Source organism: Canis aureus, chromosome 21 (genome assembly GCF_053574225.1).
Source record: "Canis aureus isolate CA01 chromosome 21, VMU_Caureus_v.1.0, whole genome shotgun sequence".
NCBI classification, from domain to species: domain Eukaryota; kingdom Metazoa; phylum Chordata; class Mammalia; order Carnivora; family Canidae; genus Canis; species Canis aureus.
Genome location: NC_135631.1, coordinates 22,116,549 through 22,130,450, shown reverse-complemented (window position 1 = coordinate 22,130,450; position 13,902 = coordinate 22,116,549). Strand labels below are relative to the sequence as shown.

Sequence of the window (13,902 nt, the reverse complement as noted above, 5' to 3'; positions counted from 1 at the left end):
GGGGATCCCTGGGTGGCGCAGTGGTTTAGCGCTGCCTTTGGCCCAGGGCGCGATCCTGGAGACCCAGGATCGAATCCCATGTTGGGCTCCCAGTGCATGGAGCCTGCTTCTCCCTCTGCCTATGTCTCTGCCTCTCTCTCTCTCTCTGTGTGTGTGTGACTATCATAAATAAATAAAAATTTTTAAAAAAAGGCAAAAAGGGAAGCAGCAATGCAAAGAACAGTGAAGAGATTCCTTCTGTGCAGAGCGTGTCTCATATATATTATTAGCTTTAGCAGCTCCCATATATTGAATTCTTTCCTAGAGACCGTGGCAAGCCCTGTGTCTCCCTTAACCCTTCCAGTCACCCCACGAGGGATCATTGTTGTTATTCCCGCTTTACAGTTGAGGGAACCAAAGCAGAGAAGGAACTAGTTCAAGGACACATTTGGATACGTTCTCCCTTTCTGAGAAAAAAGAGCAGTCATGACCCTCCCTCCCCACCTCTGTTAATTCCAGCCAGGGGTCGGTGGTGATGTGGCTCCCCACTGTGACAACACTGTGGGATCATCTCTGTCCTTGTGTCTGGTGTATTTCCTGTGATTGGAATAGCCCAGATATGCCACAGCTATTTCTGGAGCAAACTTGGGCTTGGGGCCGTCAGCTGTTCTGTGACAGGTCCCCGCTGCCCTCAGGCACTTCCACAGAGACGCAGGGTATGGAGCCCGCACACACACGTGGGAGAGGCTTCCTTGGTGGCTGCCTAGGCCCTGAGGAACATGCAGGGAGCCTTCCTCTGCCCCACACTCGCACCTTCATTAGCCCAGAGTCGAATCCCCCCAGTCTGTGTTCTTTCCTTCTCTTTCGTGCTCTGGACAGTTAGAAAAACATCATGGTTAAACCAGGCTCAGGTTTCAGAACTGATGGTCTGGGCCTGAGTCCCAGCTCTCACTCTGCACCGTGTGACTTTAGGCAAGTTGGTTAACATTTTAGTCCTAGTTTTCTCTTCAAAAATGGAGCTGGAGATCTCTGAGCCTACCTCTCGTAGCACTTCTGGAAAGATCAAGAGCTTAGCATGTAGGCGCACAGGATATCTGCATGGTGAATGAACCTGTTAGCTATGAATATTTCTGCCCCACAGATGTTCCAAGTGTGAGCTTTGGTTCCTCCATTTAAACGTGTGTCAACAAGCCAGATGAGGGAAGCCCGGGTGGCTCAGCGATTGAGCACGTGCCTTCACACTCAGGGCATGGTCCTGGAGTCGCAAGATCGAGTCCCACATCGGGGTCCCTGCATGGAGCCTGCTTCTCCCTCTACCAGTGTCTCTGCCTCTCTCTCTCTCTCTGTGTGTCTCTCATTAATAAATAAATAAAATATTAACAAAAAAAAAAAGAAACCAGATGAGCTCTGGTTGTAGCCAGGAGAAGATTCAGTCCCATGAACAACCTTTTCAGATGGCCCTCACAAGTATCCAGGCTAGAACACTCTTTCAACTCTTAGGTTCTCCCTTCTGAGGTATGTGAACACATCAGGAACAGGAAGGGGAATGCAGAAAAATCACATCTTTGTCCCTTCTCATTGTGGCTCCCCTCTCATACAAGCATGACCATCAATAACATTGGGAGGGAGGAGGAGAGTGGGCTTGGGGAACCTAGCCCTTGGGTATGGGGGCTGACTCCAGCTCTGCTGCTTGGGGTGTCCTTGGTGAGTCACTTCACTCCAGACGTCTGTCTGTGTCATCTGCAAACAAAGTGGGTGGGAGAGTGTTTTTTGGACTGACATTTTGAAGGTTAATCTGAAAATCTTCACAAATCAGGAGAGTCCTCAGCTAGGTGGAGGATTATATTATAATATGTTTAATTGACTCCTGTGGTGCTCAGGTCAGCGCCATTTTCTTCTGGCTTTCTGGAAGATTCTCTTTCCCTGAGTGATGAATGTAGGCATTGGTCTTAGAACTACAAGTCAGCTCTTGGGTTCTAAAACTTGGCCTGGGTTTAACCATGACAGTCTTCTATGAGATTTTACATATTTCATCTCTGAAAATGTCTTTTCACACAGATAGGTACTGCCAAATAACTGATTATCAGTCTACAAAAATGTGATCAAACAGCATATTTGTGATCTGGAAGGCATTTCCAGAATTCTGGTAGTTTTTTCTCTTGATAGTTTCCTTTTTTAAAATTTTTTTTAAAATTTTTGATAGTTTCCTTTTAATATGTCATTACATTGCAGATTAATCACTTCTTTTTTAATCATTTCTAGTTGAAGGTAAGAGGAAACTTCTCAATTTTACGATTACATGGATTTTGAAATATGGAAATTCTTTTGCACTTGTATCAGGGTCCAAAATATGCTGCTGGAACTGTAGTTTGAGGTTGGAAAAATGTGTCTGCTACAGGTCCACTGCTGACCTCTGCCCCATACCAGTGGAGATGGTGGGCTCCCTTCTGCCACCAGGAGGGCAAGTCAATGGTGGTCTTACAAGTACTGACAGGCTTTCTTCCTGATTCTAGGTCATAGCCTGACATGCTACAGCTGTCCTGAATCAGAGTATATCTGCAATAATACCATCAGTTGTGGGATTAATCTTGATGCGTGTCTTTTCATCAAAGCCGGTAAGAGCCTGCCCCTTCCCTGTCTGCTCCATGTAATGGGACAATGAGGGCCTGAGAAAAAAATGTGTGCTATGCTCATTCTCATTAGACATATATTCAACAAGTAATAGCTACCATCTAAGAAATAAAAAGAAAAACACCCTTCAAGGTTATTTTATTCTTCTACCTTCTAACACAAAGTCTTTCCAGTGGCATCATCAAGAAATGCTGAACATGTCAGGTAAAATCCTAAAAGACGCAGGAGACCCACAGGTTCAGGAAAACCTGATAGAAAAGAAGAGAAGATTAATCTCCCCAAGAAAGGAGAAACCCCTCAATAAGTAGGGACACATCAGAATTATCCTGTCAGGCTGGACTATCTGATAATTTTGATGTAAATTCCTGGAATGTGGATAAAATTACAAGCCCTACGTGCGAGGTCTTTGACTGTAGAGGGGATAGATCCTCTGCCTGCATGCGGAGGACCACAGGCATTCTTTGTTGATGTAGAAAGCACAATAAGGCCCCTGTAGAGAACATAGACATTCATTCTACAAATATCTGAAGACTAGTTACGTGTGAGCACATACATCAAGTTAACCTTGATCATCTGTGTCTCAGGGACACCCCCTCCCCACTACAAAAAGTATAATTTGCAAATGAGAGAATAAAGGCGATATTCTGTGTAGAGTAAGAATTAGATTAGCAGTTAGGAGCTCTGAACTCCAATCTCTTTTCTGCCTTCAGTAAGTTCTTTCTGCCTTTTTTTTTTTTTTTTAATTTATGAAATGTGTTAGACGGTAAAGGTGAAGAAGAAAGGGGAGTAGAGTAGAGCCAAAATCTTTCTTCCAGCTCTCAAATCCCATTGTTTCTTATCTGATTGTTAAACTTGTATTACAAAAATGTTCCAACTTTATTGAAGTATAATTGACAGATAAAAATTGGGTATACTTGAGATGTATGGTGTGATTTGATACTTACATACATTGGAAAATGATTGCCACAGTGGCCTAATTAAGACATACAACCCATCACGAAGTTGCCCTTTTTGTGTGTGATGAGATCACTAAGATCTACTTCCTTAACAAATTTCAAGTATATCATACACAGTATTAGTAACTATACTCCCCATGCTATAGATTAGATACCCAAAACTTACTCATCCTAAAATGAATTGTTCAGCTTTTAAAAGTAGTTCATATAAATAACAAGACACACCTTTAAAGAGTGGCCAAAATCCAAAATGCTGGCAACACCAAATGCTGACAAGAATTGCTCATGGGAATGCAAAATGGTATGACTTGGCTGTTTCTTTTTTTCTTTTTCTTTTTCTTTTTTTTTTTTTTTTTAAGATTTTATTTATTCATGAGAGGCACAGAGAGAGAGAGAGGCAGAGACACAGGCAGAGGGAGAAGCAGGGAGATCCAGGCCAGGATCACGACCTGGGCTGAAGGTGGTGCTAAACCGCTGAACCACCTGGGCTGCCCCTTGGCCATTTCTTAATAAGCTAAAAATACTCCCACCATATGATTCAGCAGTCACTGAATAGTTACCCAAAGGGACTGAAAACATATGTCCACACAAAAACCTGCACACAGATGTTTGTGCCAGCCTTATTCATAGTTGCCAAAATTTGGAAGCAACCAAGATGTCCGTCAGTAAGTGGATGAATAAACTGAACATTGCAGTGTATCCAGACAAGGGACTAAAAAGAAATGAACTCTCAAGCCATGAAAAGACATGAAGGAAATTTAAACACATATTACTAAGTGAAACAAGCCAACCTGAAAAGGCTACATAATGTGTCATTCTAATCATAGAACATTTTGGGAAAGGCAAAACTAAGGAGACCATTAAAGAGGTCAGTGGTTGGCAGGGGGTTAGCAGGAGGGAGGGAGGGATAAAAAGGTGGAGCACAGGGTTTTAGAGCAATAAAACTATGTGGTGTACAATATTGGTGGGTATATGTCTTGCATTTGTCAAACCCCATATAACACCCAGAGCGAACCCAATGTAAATCATAGACTTTGATGGTGATGGTGAATCCATGTCGGTTCAGCAATTGTAATGAATGTACCACTCTGGTGGGGGAGGAGAGGCTAATAACAGATTCCTCAGGGTAGGGATTGGGGGGCCAGGTCCAAATGAGGACTCTCAACTTTCTGCTCAATTTCGCTGTGAATCTCAAACTCCTCTAAAGAAAAAAATCTATTTTTTTAAAGGATCATTTGAATCCTAAATATTTTTCTTATGAACTTAAGTCCCACAACTCCAGCTTGACATGTGATTACAGCTGTTCTTGAAATAGAGAAATTCTGACCTTACAGCAGGACAGACACTACCAGAGCACCTAAATCCCCCTCCAGCTCAGATCATCATCTCCTGGGAGAGGCAAGGCACACTGTCATAAACAGGAGTCAAAGGTCAAGTAATCCATTGGAAAAATCATTCAGCTCTTCTAGCCACATTCCCCCCACCGCCAGCAGCTGTAAAATAGGAATATTTATCTCCTAGAGTCTGTGGGACATGTAGAGGAGAAAATGGGTATGTGGATGCTGTACAGATGGAGTCTAGAAGAGAGGCAGGTGTTGGGTGTTAATTCAGACACTATTTATTGGCGTCCTGGCCAGTCCCAGAACTAGAAGCCATGTACGTAGACCCTGGCGTAAGCCTCTGGTGGCAGTACCATGTGATCATTGCCATAATGACCTTCTGAATAGGAGGCACACTTAGCAATGCCAAGGACAATCAGGGGCTGGTGCTTCGTGAAGTTAGACTCAAAGTAAACCTTCAAAGAGATCAGGGATGATGTGCCAAGCAGAGAGAGAAACGCTAACATTCCAGTGACTCTGATAATCCACTTTATTTGGGTGATTCTGTTAGTGGCTTGGTGAGAAGCTCACCATCATAGATTGTTATGCAAATAGGATAATTGAAGGAGAGTGCTTGACTCCCTGCAGGACACAGAGTAAATGATTAATAAATTACTATCTGCTCTCCCTAGGCTGTGAGGCTCCCCTAGTTAAAATTCCAGTAACTTTAGTGTTTTTCCAGTTCCAATTCCTGATTAGGATTGCTGCAGTAACTTGTCCTATTCAACAGCCTCCTCTAGTTCAGTATTAGAAACATCCACTTGAATACCTATGATCCAAGAAAGTAGACCCACTACAAACACTGTGTGGCCTTTGCCACTTGACCAAACTTCATTAAAGTGCATCCCCAACACTTCATCCCCTCAAGGGGGAGGATGAGATGGTTATATCTGCAGTTATAAATGTAGCTTTGTTCCCAGCTGTAAATGAAGATAAGTTAGTTACAACAAGCCCTCTAATAAGGAAATGGGCATCGGTATGGTTGGTTGGTTGTTGGTTTTTTTTTTTTTTTTCCTTCCAGCAGAGAAGATAAGGAAGTGATGCCAGGGCCAGGACCCTACCTTCTCTGTCGATATGTCTCCAGCAACTAGCACACAGTCTTGGCACATAGTTATTTTTGGAGAGGAAAATCCACCATAATTCCTCTCAATCAGCACATTGCTTTTCCCTTAACATAATTTTCCTGAAATATTAAAAAACCATAATAAGATACTTGGTGTAGGTATTTGGGGCCTTGATTTTTCTCTTTGCAAAATTGGGACCGTAATAGCATGTTGTTTTGGAAACTTCCTGTATTCCCGAGTAGTCAAATGACTTTTAAATGAAGTTTAAAATATTTTTAAAGTAGATCCAAAAAAAATAAAGAAGTAAATCCATCCAATGACTTAAAAAAAAACAAAACTCAATCCATACAGAAATGTATAAATGAAGGATAGTCTTCTGTGAAGGTAACATGGTTAAATGCCTTTGGGAATTTTTCCAGAGAAAATCAATGCATTTATCCCCTGTACATACACTTCTTTACACACATGCTCCCATTCAGCCTACTGTTCTGCCTCTATTCTATTGAGATAAAATTCACATACCAGAAAATTTACACTTTAAAATGTACAATATAGTGGCTTTTAGTGTATGCACAAGGCTGTGCCACTATCATAACTCCAGAGTATTTTTATCCTCGTAAAAGACGAGGATAAAAATCTATTGAGATAAAATTCACATACCAGAAAATTTACACTTTAAAATGTACAATATAGTGGCTTTTAGTGTATGCACAAGGCTGTGCCACTATCATAACTCCAGAGTATTTTTATCCTCGTAAAAGACCCCCCATAGCCATCAGTAGTCACTCCTCCTCACTCCTCCCCTCCACATACCTGGGCAGTGACTAATCTACTTGCAGTCTCCATGGATTCGCCTCTTCTGGATATTGACTATGAACTGACTCATACAGCGTGCGTGGCCTCTATGACTGGCTTCTTCCACCGAGCAGAATGACTTTTAAGGCTGACCCATGTCCTGGCATATCTGAGTACTTCCATTCCTTTTTGTGGTTGAATAATACTCCATTGTATGGAGAGACCACATTCTGTTTATCCATTCACCAGTTGTTGTTGTTTGTTTGTTTTTTTTTTTAAGATTTTATTTATTTATTCATGAGAGAGAGAGAGAGAGAGAGGTAGAGACACAGAGACACAGGCAGGGGGAGAAGCAGGCTCCATGCAGAGAGCCCGATGTGGGGCTCGATCCCAGGTCTCCAGGATCTCACCCTGGGCCAAAAGTGGTGCTAAACCACTGAGCCACCCAGGCTGCCCCTCCATTCACCAGTTAAGGGACATCTAGGTTTCCACTTTGTGGCTGTTTTGGATGCTGCTGCTGTGAACATTCATGTACAAGCTTTTGTGTGGATGTAGTTCTCAATTCTTCTGGGTATAGAGATAGAGCTAGAAATAAGAGGAAGAAATATATCTAGAAGTGGAATTGCTAGGTCACTTTTTTTTTTTTTAGTGTAGTTGGCAGACAATATTACAGTAGTTTCAGGTGTATAACTTAGTGATTTGGCAGGTGTGTACATGGTATTGTGTTCACACATGTTCCCACCATACTGCTGTTAGTAGCGTAGACTGCATTCCCTATACTATACCTTTTATTCCTGTGACTTACTCATTTCATAACTGGCGGCCTGCATCTCCCTCTCCCCTTCACCCCTTCTGGCAACCTCGGTTTATCCTCTGTACTTATAGGTCTGATTCTGCTTTTTATTTGCTTATTCATTTGTTTCTTTTCTAGATCCCACTCATGAGTGGAATCATACAGTATTTGCCTTTCTCAGCCTTATTTCACTAAGCATAGTACCCTCTAGGTCCATCCATGTAACATTCTACTGCATGTGTGTTTGTGTGTGTGTGTGTGTGTGTGTGTGTGTAAACACACCACATCTTCTTTGTTCATTCTTCTATCAATGGACACTCGGGCTGCTTCCATATCTTGGTTATTATTAATAATGCTGCTACGAATAGGGTGCATATATATCTTGTCGAATAAGTGTTTTCATTTTCTTTGGGTAAATATCCAGCAGTGGAATTACTGGCTCATATGGTATTTGTAAGTCTTTTACAGATTTTTAACTTTTTGATTAATTGCCAGACTTTTCCAGAGCATCAGCACCATTTTACCTTCCCACCGATGGTGTATGAGGCTTCCAGTTTCTCCACATCCTTGTTATCTCTTGTTCTTTCCAGTTTCTTGGTTATAGCCCTCCTACTGGGTGTGACGGAAGCTCAGCGTGGTTTTGATTTGTATTTTCCTAATGACTAATGATATTGAACCTCTTTTTATGTGCTGATTGGCCCTTCGTGTATCTTTTTTTTTGAGGAAATACCCGCATCCTTTGCACGTGTTTTGAGTTGTTTGTATATTTATTGTGTTGTAAGGATGTTTTATATATTCTGGACACTAGACTCATCAGATAACATTTTCTCCCTTTTTGTGGGTTGTCTTTTTATATTCTATAGTGCCCGTTGATGCACAAAGTCTTTAATTTTGTTGGAGTCCCAATTTATCCATTCTTCTACATTTTTTTAAAACTCAGACTCCAGTTCAACACATACAGGCCTGTGCCCGTCCTTATCTACCTGGAATTCTGTTGTATGGAACTCTACCCTAATTTCTTCACATTTTTTTTAGTAATGGACTGATTTTTGTCTTTTAGTTTTCTTGCTATTACAGATGGTGTGGTGATACAGTGACCACTCTTGAGCATCTATCTTAACCTTTTCCACAAGTAACTTCATAGAGTAAATTCTAGAAGTAGGATTGTTGGATTGTTAAAAATATCAGCAAACCTCTAAAACATCAGGAGGATTGGCTATTGCACCACGCACCACTCTCTGGGCTGACACTTTGGTTTTATGGAAAAGTTCTCTCTCGAGTTGTATCATCATCATTTGCTTAATCGTTCCCTTTTACAGCCCAACCAGGATACATGTTCTTGCCCAGGTGTCTCTACTTCCATAAGTAGCTGAGTTCTAAGAAGTAGAATTGAGAGCTCACAGGCTGGGATAGGTCATTCCGCACTTGCTAACTTACCTTTCTGTGTGTGTTTCTGTTCACAGATCCCCTAAGATATTACTACCAGTGTTGGAGGCAGAAAGATTGCAATTACCAGTACATTTCAAACTCTTTCCAAATTAAGAAGCTAGAGTACTATTGCTGCCAGAAGGACCTGTGTAATGGAAGTGCGGGCATGAGTGCCTCCAGGAAGACGGCTCTGCTGGTGACCCCATTGCTGGCGGTAGCCTGGACCCTGTATCTCTAAATCAACACCAGGAGGCCTTCTCCTAAACTTTCCGTTTCTGTATATTCCTTATTTCCTTTGCTGCTGCATTCTAAAGGCTATTTTTCACCTGGATCCTGTTGGGAAAGACAAACTAGCTTGAGCAACTTGATTAAGAGAGAGACTGAGAGATTTTGAAGACAAATCCTGTCTGCAGCAAAGACCCATTGGAGGGAAAAAATTTAAGAGTGTAGCATGTGTGATTTGAGCTAGGTTACATGCTCCTCCCTCTGCTTTTTGCAAGACCAGCTTTGCAGTGACAGCTCGAGTACATTAGATTCTCTGCACGCCCCAGTTACTTGTTACTTCCCTTCCAATTCCTTAGACTATGATCAGTGCTTTTGGGGGTGCTGAGGCAGGGGATTCTTTTCAACAGCCTCTCACAGGGAATGCTTTCATCCTCTCCCTTTGTGGCCGCCCAGCAGGCACAACAGATCTCTCCACATAGGGGCTGTCAGTCAGGGGCAGTGAGATTCTCAATGCAAAGCGATGGGAATGATCTTTGTATTCTCAACTAGCAGGGTCTGGCAGGGAAGGAGAGGAGTGTGGAAACCCCAGCCAGGTCTGTCTTCCGAGGGGTAGCAGTGGCTAAAATCGGAGTTCTCCTCTGTCCCTCAATTGTGAATGGGCCTTGCTGTCTTCACTAGAAAAACTTAATGGCATATGTTAATGATGTGTTAAAACTGTCCCCCCAACTTTTTCATTAGATTGGCGGGATATCTTGGCTTTGTCACACAGTTAAAGACTGAACGTGACGTTCTTTGTTAAAAATGACTTGCAGGATTAAGTGTGCTTATTTTAAATAATCCTGGTAGCCAGTCTCCTCATATATGTACGTATACTGTGTGAACACAGAGGGAGGAGCCTCTGGGGTTGCGATTTAGCACCTCCACATGTCCTCATGAACAGCAACAGGGGTGTTTTACCTGCCGACACCCGGCCTATCACAAATGTCACGGCATTTGAAAGCTCTCCCGGTTTCCTAAAAAGTGACACACCTTTTCAGGAGGGCAGAGTTTTGCCTTTGTCTTGTGGGTGTTTCTGAGTGATTCTCAAGATCCAGTAGACTTAAGGACACGTGTATTCTTACAATCTTGGCTGTATTTAACGGCAGAGCTTGACTTCCGCAGATGAGGGCAGCATTTCAGGATTAACATTTTTTTCAACCCTTTGATCATGTAATCTGTGTGACAGACTGGAATGAATGATGCCTTTCCGAAAATAAAATGTCAGCAAGTGCGTGAGTGTGGTTATTGGCCTGGAAGGAAAGCAACAAGTACAGTGTGCCCAGTGTAGCAACTGGCAAAAGAGAGCGTGGCCAGGGCCAGCCCTCCTGTTGGTGCCATTGCTTGAACAGAGACAAATAGGGACTTCCTCATCCAAACCTAGCATTGCCTTGGCGCTCTGGGTTCCCCACTGGCCCAGTGTTTTTCCTCACGCCGTCTTTAATTCTCTTGTCCAAGACATAATACCACATATGTAAATCTTTGCTCAGTAGGACTTTTTCCGACCAAGGAAGTACCAACCATGCCCACAGCCGCTGGCTGAGCCAAGAAGCTCTTTTCATGTAGGCCGTTGGAAACAGAACCAGTTTTGACTCACTTAGGCAGAAAATGAATCTAGAGGAACTTTTGGGAATTCAAAAGGGCAGAAGGCTTTCTCAAGATTCAGATTGCAGGGTACGACTGTCTTGAGTGTTGTCTTGAGTCATGTGCCCACATTGGGGCCAGGGTGCATTAAGAAAGGGGTAATTCTCTAAAGTGGGAACTGAGTGCTGCTAAGTGGGGAGATGCAGAGAGGGCTCCTGGGAGTGGAAATCGGCAAGCGTCCTAATTGTCCTAATCGATGGCCTGAAGCTTTGAGGTTTCTTTCCACAGAAAGTTACAATGACTCATGCCTTGAGCATTGGGTGTCTTGACCCAAAGGCAATACTGCAAAGGCCGGTGAGTGAAGAGCCAATAAATAGCCTTTGTATGGCTTTATAGGAACTTTCATATTGGGTTTAATATTGGATGGTGATAAAAACCCCATTGGATCTTCTCTCTTGGGGGATGAGGTCTGGATGCACACCAACTTGACTTTGGGAAAAAGCCTGGGAGGAGGGTCCTGTGCTTTTGTGCTTTGAAGCAATTGATTACTGCCTCTTCCTAGAAACCAAAATACTTAGTACGGTAGTTTTTCACTTAATAGTTAGGTTACCTAACAGAGTGAGCTTATAGAACCCAGTTAGGCCTTTCTGGAAACACATAATTCCAAAACACTGTTTGCCACAGTCTGTTTCCAAGGCCCACTGCCTCTCGTAATTATTTTGTTTCAGAATAGTAGCTGTTGAGCACACGGTTTTTGTGGTTGGAGGCCCTGGGTTCTGAGCCCGTCTCTTCCACAAACTGGCTATGTCTCTGGATCCGTTTTCTGACCCTCTCTGAACTCTGGCTTCCTGCACCTACCTCAAAGAATTGTGAGGCTTGCAGTGTCACGTTTGTGAAGTGTCTGGCAGGTAGGAAGTGGGCTTAATAGGAACTGGGTGTAGACAAATGGGACTGGCACTAAATGTTCAATCCTGGAGCGTAGTGATCACAACTTGAGCACTTAACCACGTGCCTGACACTATTCCAAGCGCTATATATGTACGAGTTCACTTGGTTTTCTCAGTAACCATGAAGAGTAATTCTTGTCTGTACCCAAACCCATCAGAGTATTTACAGATTACGGTGCCCTGCCTGTCTCTACCCATGGGTTCAGTCAGGTCTCTCCACACCATGACTCCCTCTGTCCTTTTTAGGTACTTGAATCAGTTTGAGAAAATTTCTGTTCTTTGCAACCAAATATCCCTAACCAAGACATCTACTAGTGAAAAGGGTTAACTGACCGTTGCTGACTAAACCACCCTCCTCCCTGAGCCATGGGAAGCAGTTAAAAGAACACTAAAGATTGGGATGGAAATAATGTGTACATGATGTGAATAATAGAGCTTTTGACACTTTTTAAAAAATTTTTACTTACTCATGAGAGACACAGAGAGAGGCAGAGACACAGGCAGAGGGAGGAGCAGGCTCCCTGCAGGGAGGCCAATGTGGGACTTGATTCCAGGACCCTGGGATCACAATCTGAGCCAAAAGCAGATACTCAACCTCTGAGCCACCTAGGTGCCCTGGAGCTCTGACACTTTTAAAATCCCGTTACAACAGTCCTTTACTTAAATGCAACATGTTTGCAGCCTGGTCGTAAAGGGTCCTTTCCCATGCTTCTGGGCCTGACCAGCTGAGAGGCTTTGAGCAGACTGCATCACCCCCTTAAGCCTCTGTCATCACCGGCACCTATCCTAATGGACGTGTGACTTTCAGCCTCACAGCGTCTGCTCCCCCACCTTCTGCTAACAGGAGCACACTCACATTTTGGGAAATTCCTTCTATCCTTTAAATGCAGTTTTGATAAATAAATAAATAAATAAATAAATAAATAAATAAATAAATAAATAAATACATGCAGTTTTGGTGAAACTGTTAATAAAGGTAGCCTACCCTCCTCCAGCCAAAAGTTGGGCACGTCCACTCCTGGAATTTAAGTCTGGAGTGCAGTTCTGCAAGGACTGAAAAAAATGTTTTTGGTTGAAGGTATGTGAACTTCTCAGGAAGTAAGTAACAGACAACCTGACTTCGAGTGGCTTAACCAGACAGTCTGATTTTCTCGCATAAACGATCTGCAGGTCAGCAGCTGTTGGCATTCGTTTAGCTGCTCAACGATGCCTGGGCTGGCATATTTGCGATGGTCTTTCCCTCCTGATCACAAAGTGACTACAGAGGTTCCAGCATTGCATCCAAGGTCACAGCAGGAAGAGGAGAGGAAGGGAAAGCTTCAGTTGTTTCCAACACTCTTATTAGGAAAGTACAATGTTTCCCAGAAATCTCCCAGCCATCTTTTGGTCATACCTTCTGGCTGGCACTGTGTCTCGTGGCCATGCCTACCGGAAAGGGGGACTGGCAAAGCTAGAATTGAATTTTTCCAACCTCTGTAGGGGAAGGCAGCCAGGGTAAAAGGATAAGGAATGAGTCATTGAGAAAAGCCAGCCAAGAGCTAGCTACCCTCCTGCCCCAAGTGGCCAAACTGAACAGGCTATTGATTCCTCCCTGCTACCCAGCTCCTGAGATTGAGCTTTTCGCTCTTCCTAAACCTAATTCTGAAGCTTCCAAATCCATGAGCTGTCTCATAGCCCCCTGTGTAAATTCTCAGTGTCAGCTTCTGTTGGTTTTGCACAGAAAATTTCTTTTTTTTTTATTTTAATTTTAATTTTTTATTTTTTTGCACAGAAAATTTCTGGCAGACCTACGCCATCGGTGTTGCTGTCAGGATGGCATGAGCACGCATAATAGTAGGTGGTCAATAGCGTTAGCTACAATTCCCTCACCCAAGGTTGCACAGCCAGTTGACGCTGGTTGCCCTTCCGAGCCCCTGCGTGCTCCATTCCACTAAATTGCCCCTCAAACTCCAGTTTATTAAACCATTTGCTTACTCTGCAAGTACTGAGGGGCACATCTACCCAGGGCAAAAGAATAAGGGCAGAACTGTATTTTCTAGAAACTTTTATAAATAGCAGGCATTGTGAAGGCAAGTGGGAATGCCT

General features: G+C 43.1%; 1 protein-coding gene across 1 annotated transcript; it reads left to right on the top strand.

The window, feature by feature from the left end:
* The first annotated feature begins 992 nt into the window (after positions 1-992).
* CD59 (CD59 molecule (CD59 blood group)) lies at positions 993-9,263 on the top strand. Its single transcript, XM_077861784.1, has 3 exons — positions 993-1,056; positions 2,493-2,594; positions 9,061-9,263. The coding sequence occupies exons 1-3, from the start codon at positions 993-995 to the stop codon at positions 9,261-9,263; spliced, it is 369 nt and encodes a 122-aa protein (XP_077717910.1).
* The last annotated feature ends 4,639 nt before the right edge of the window (positions 9,264-13,902 follow it).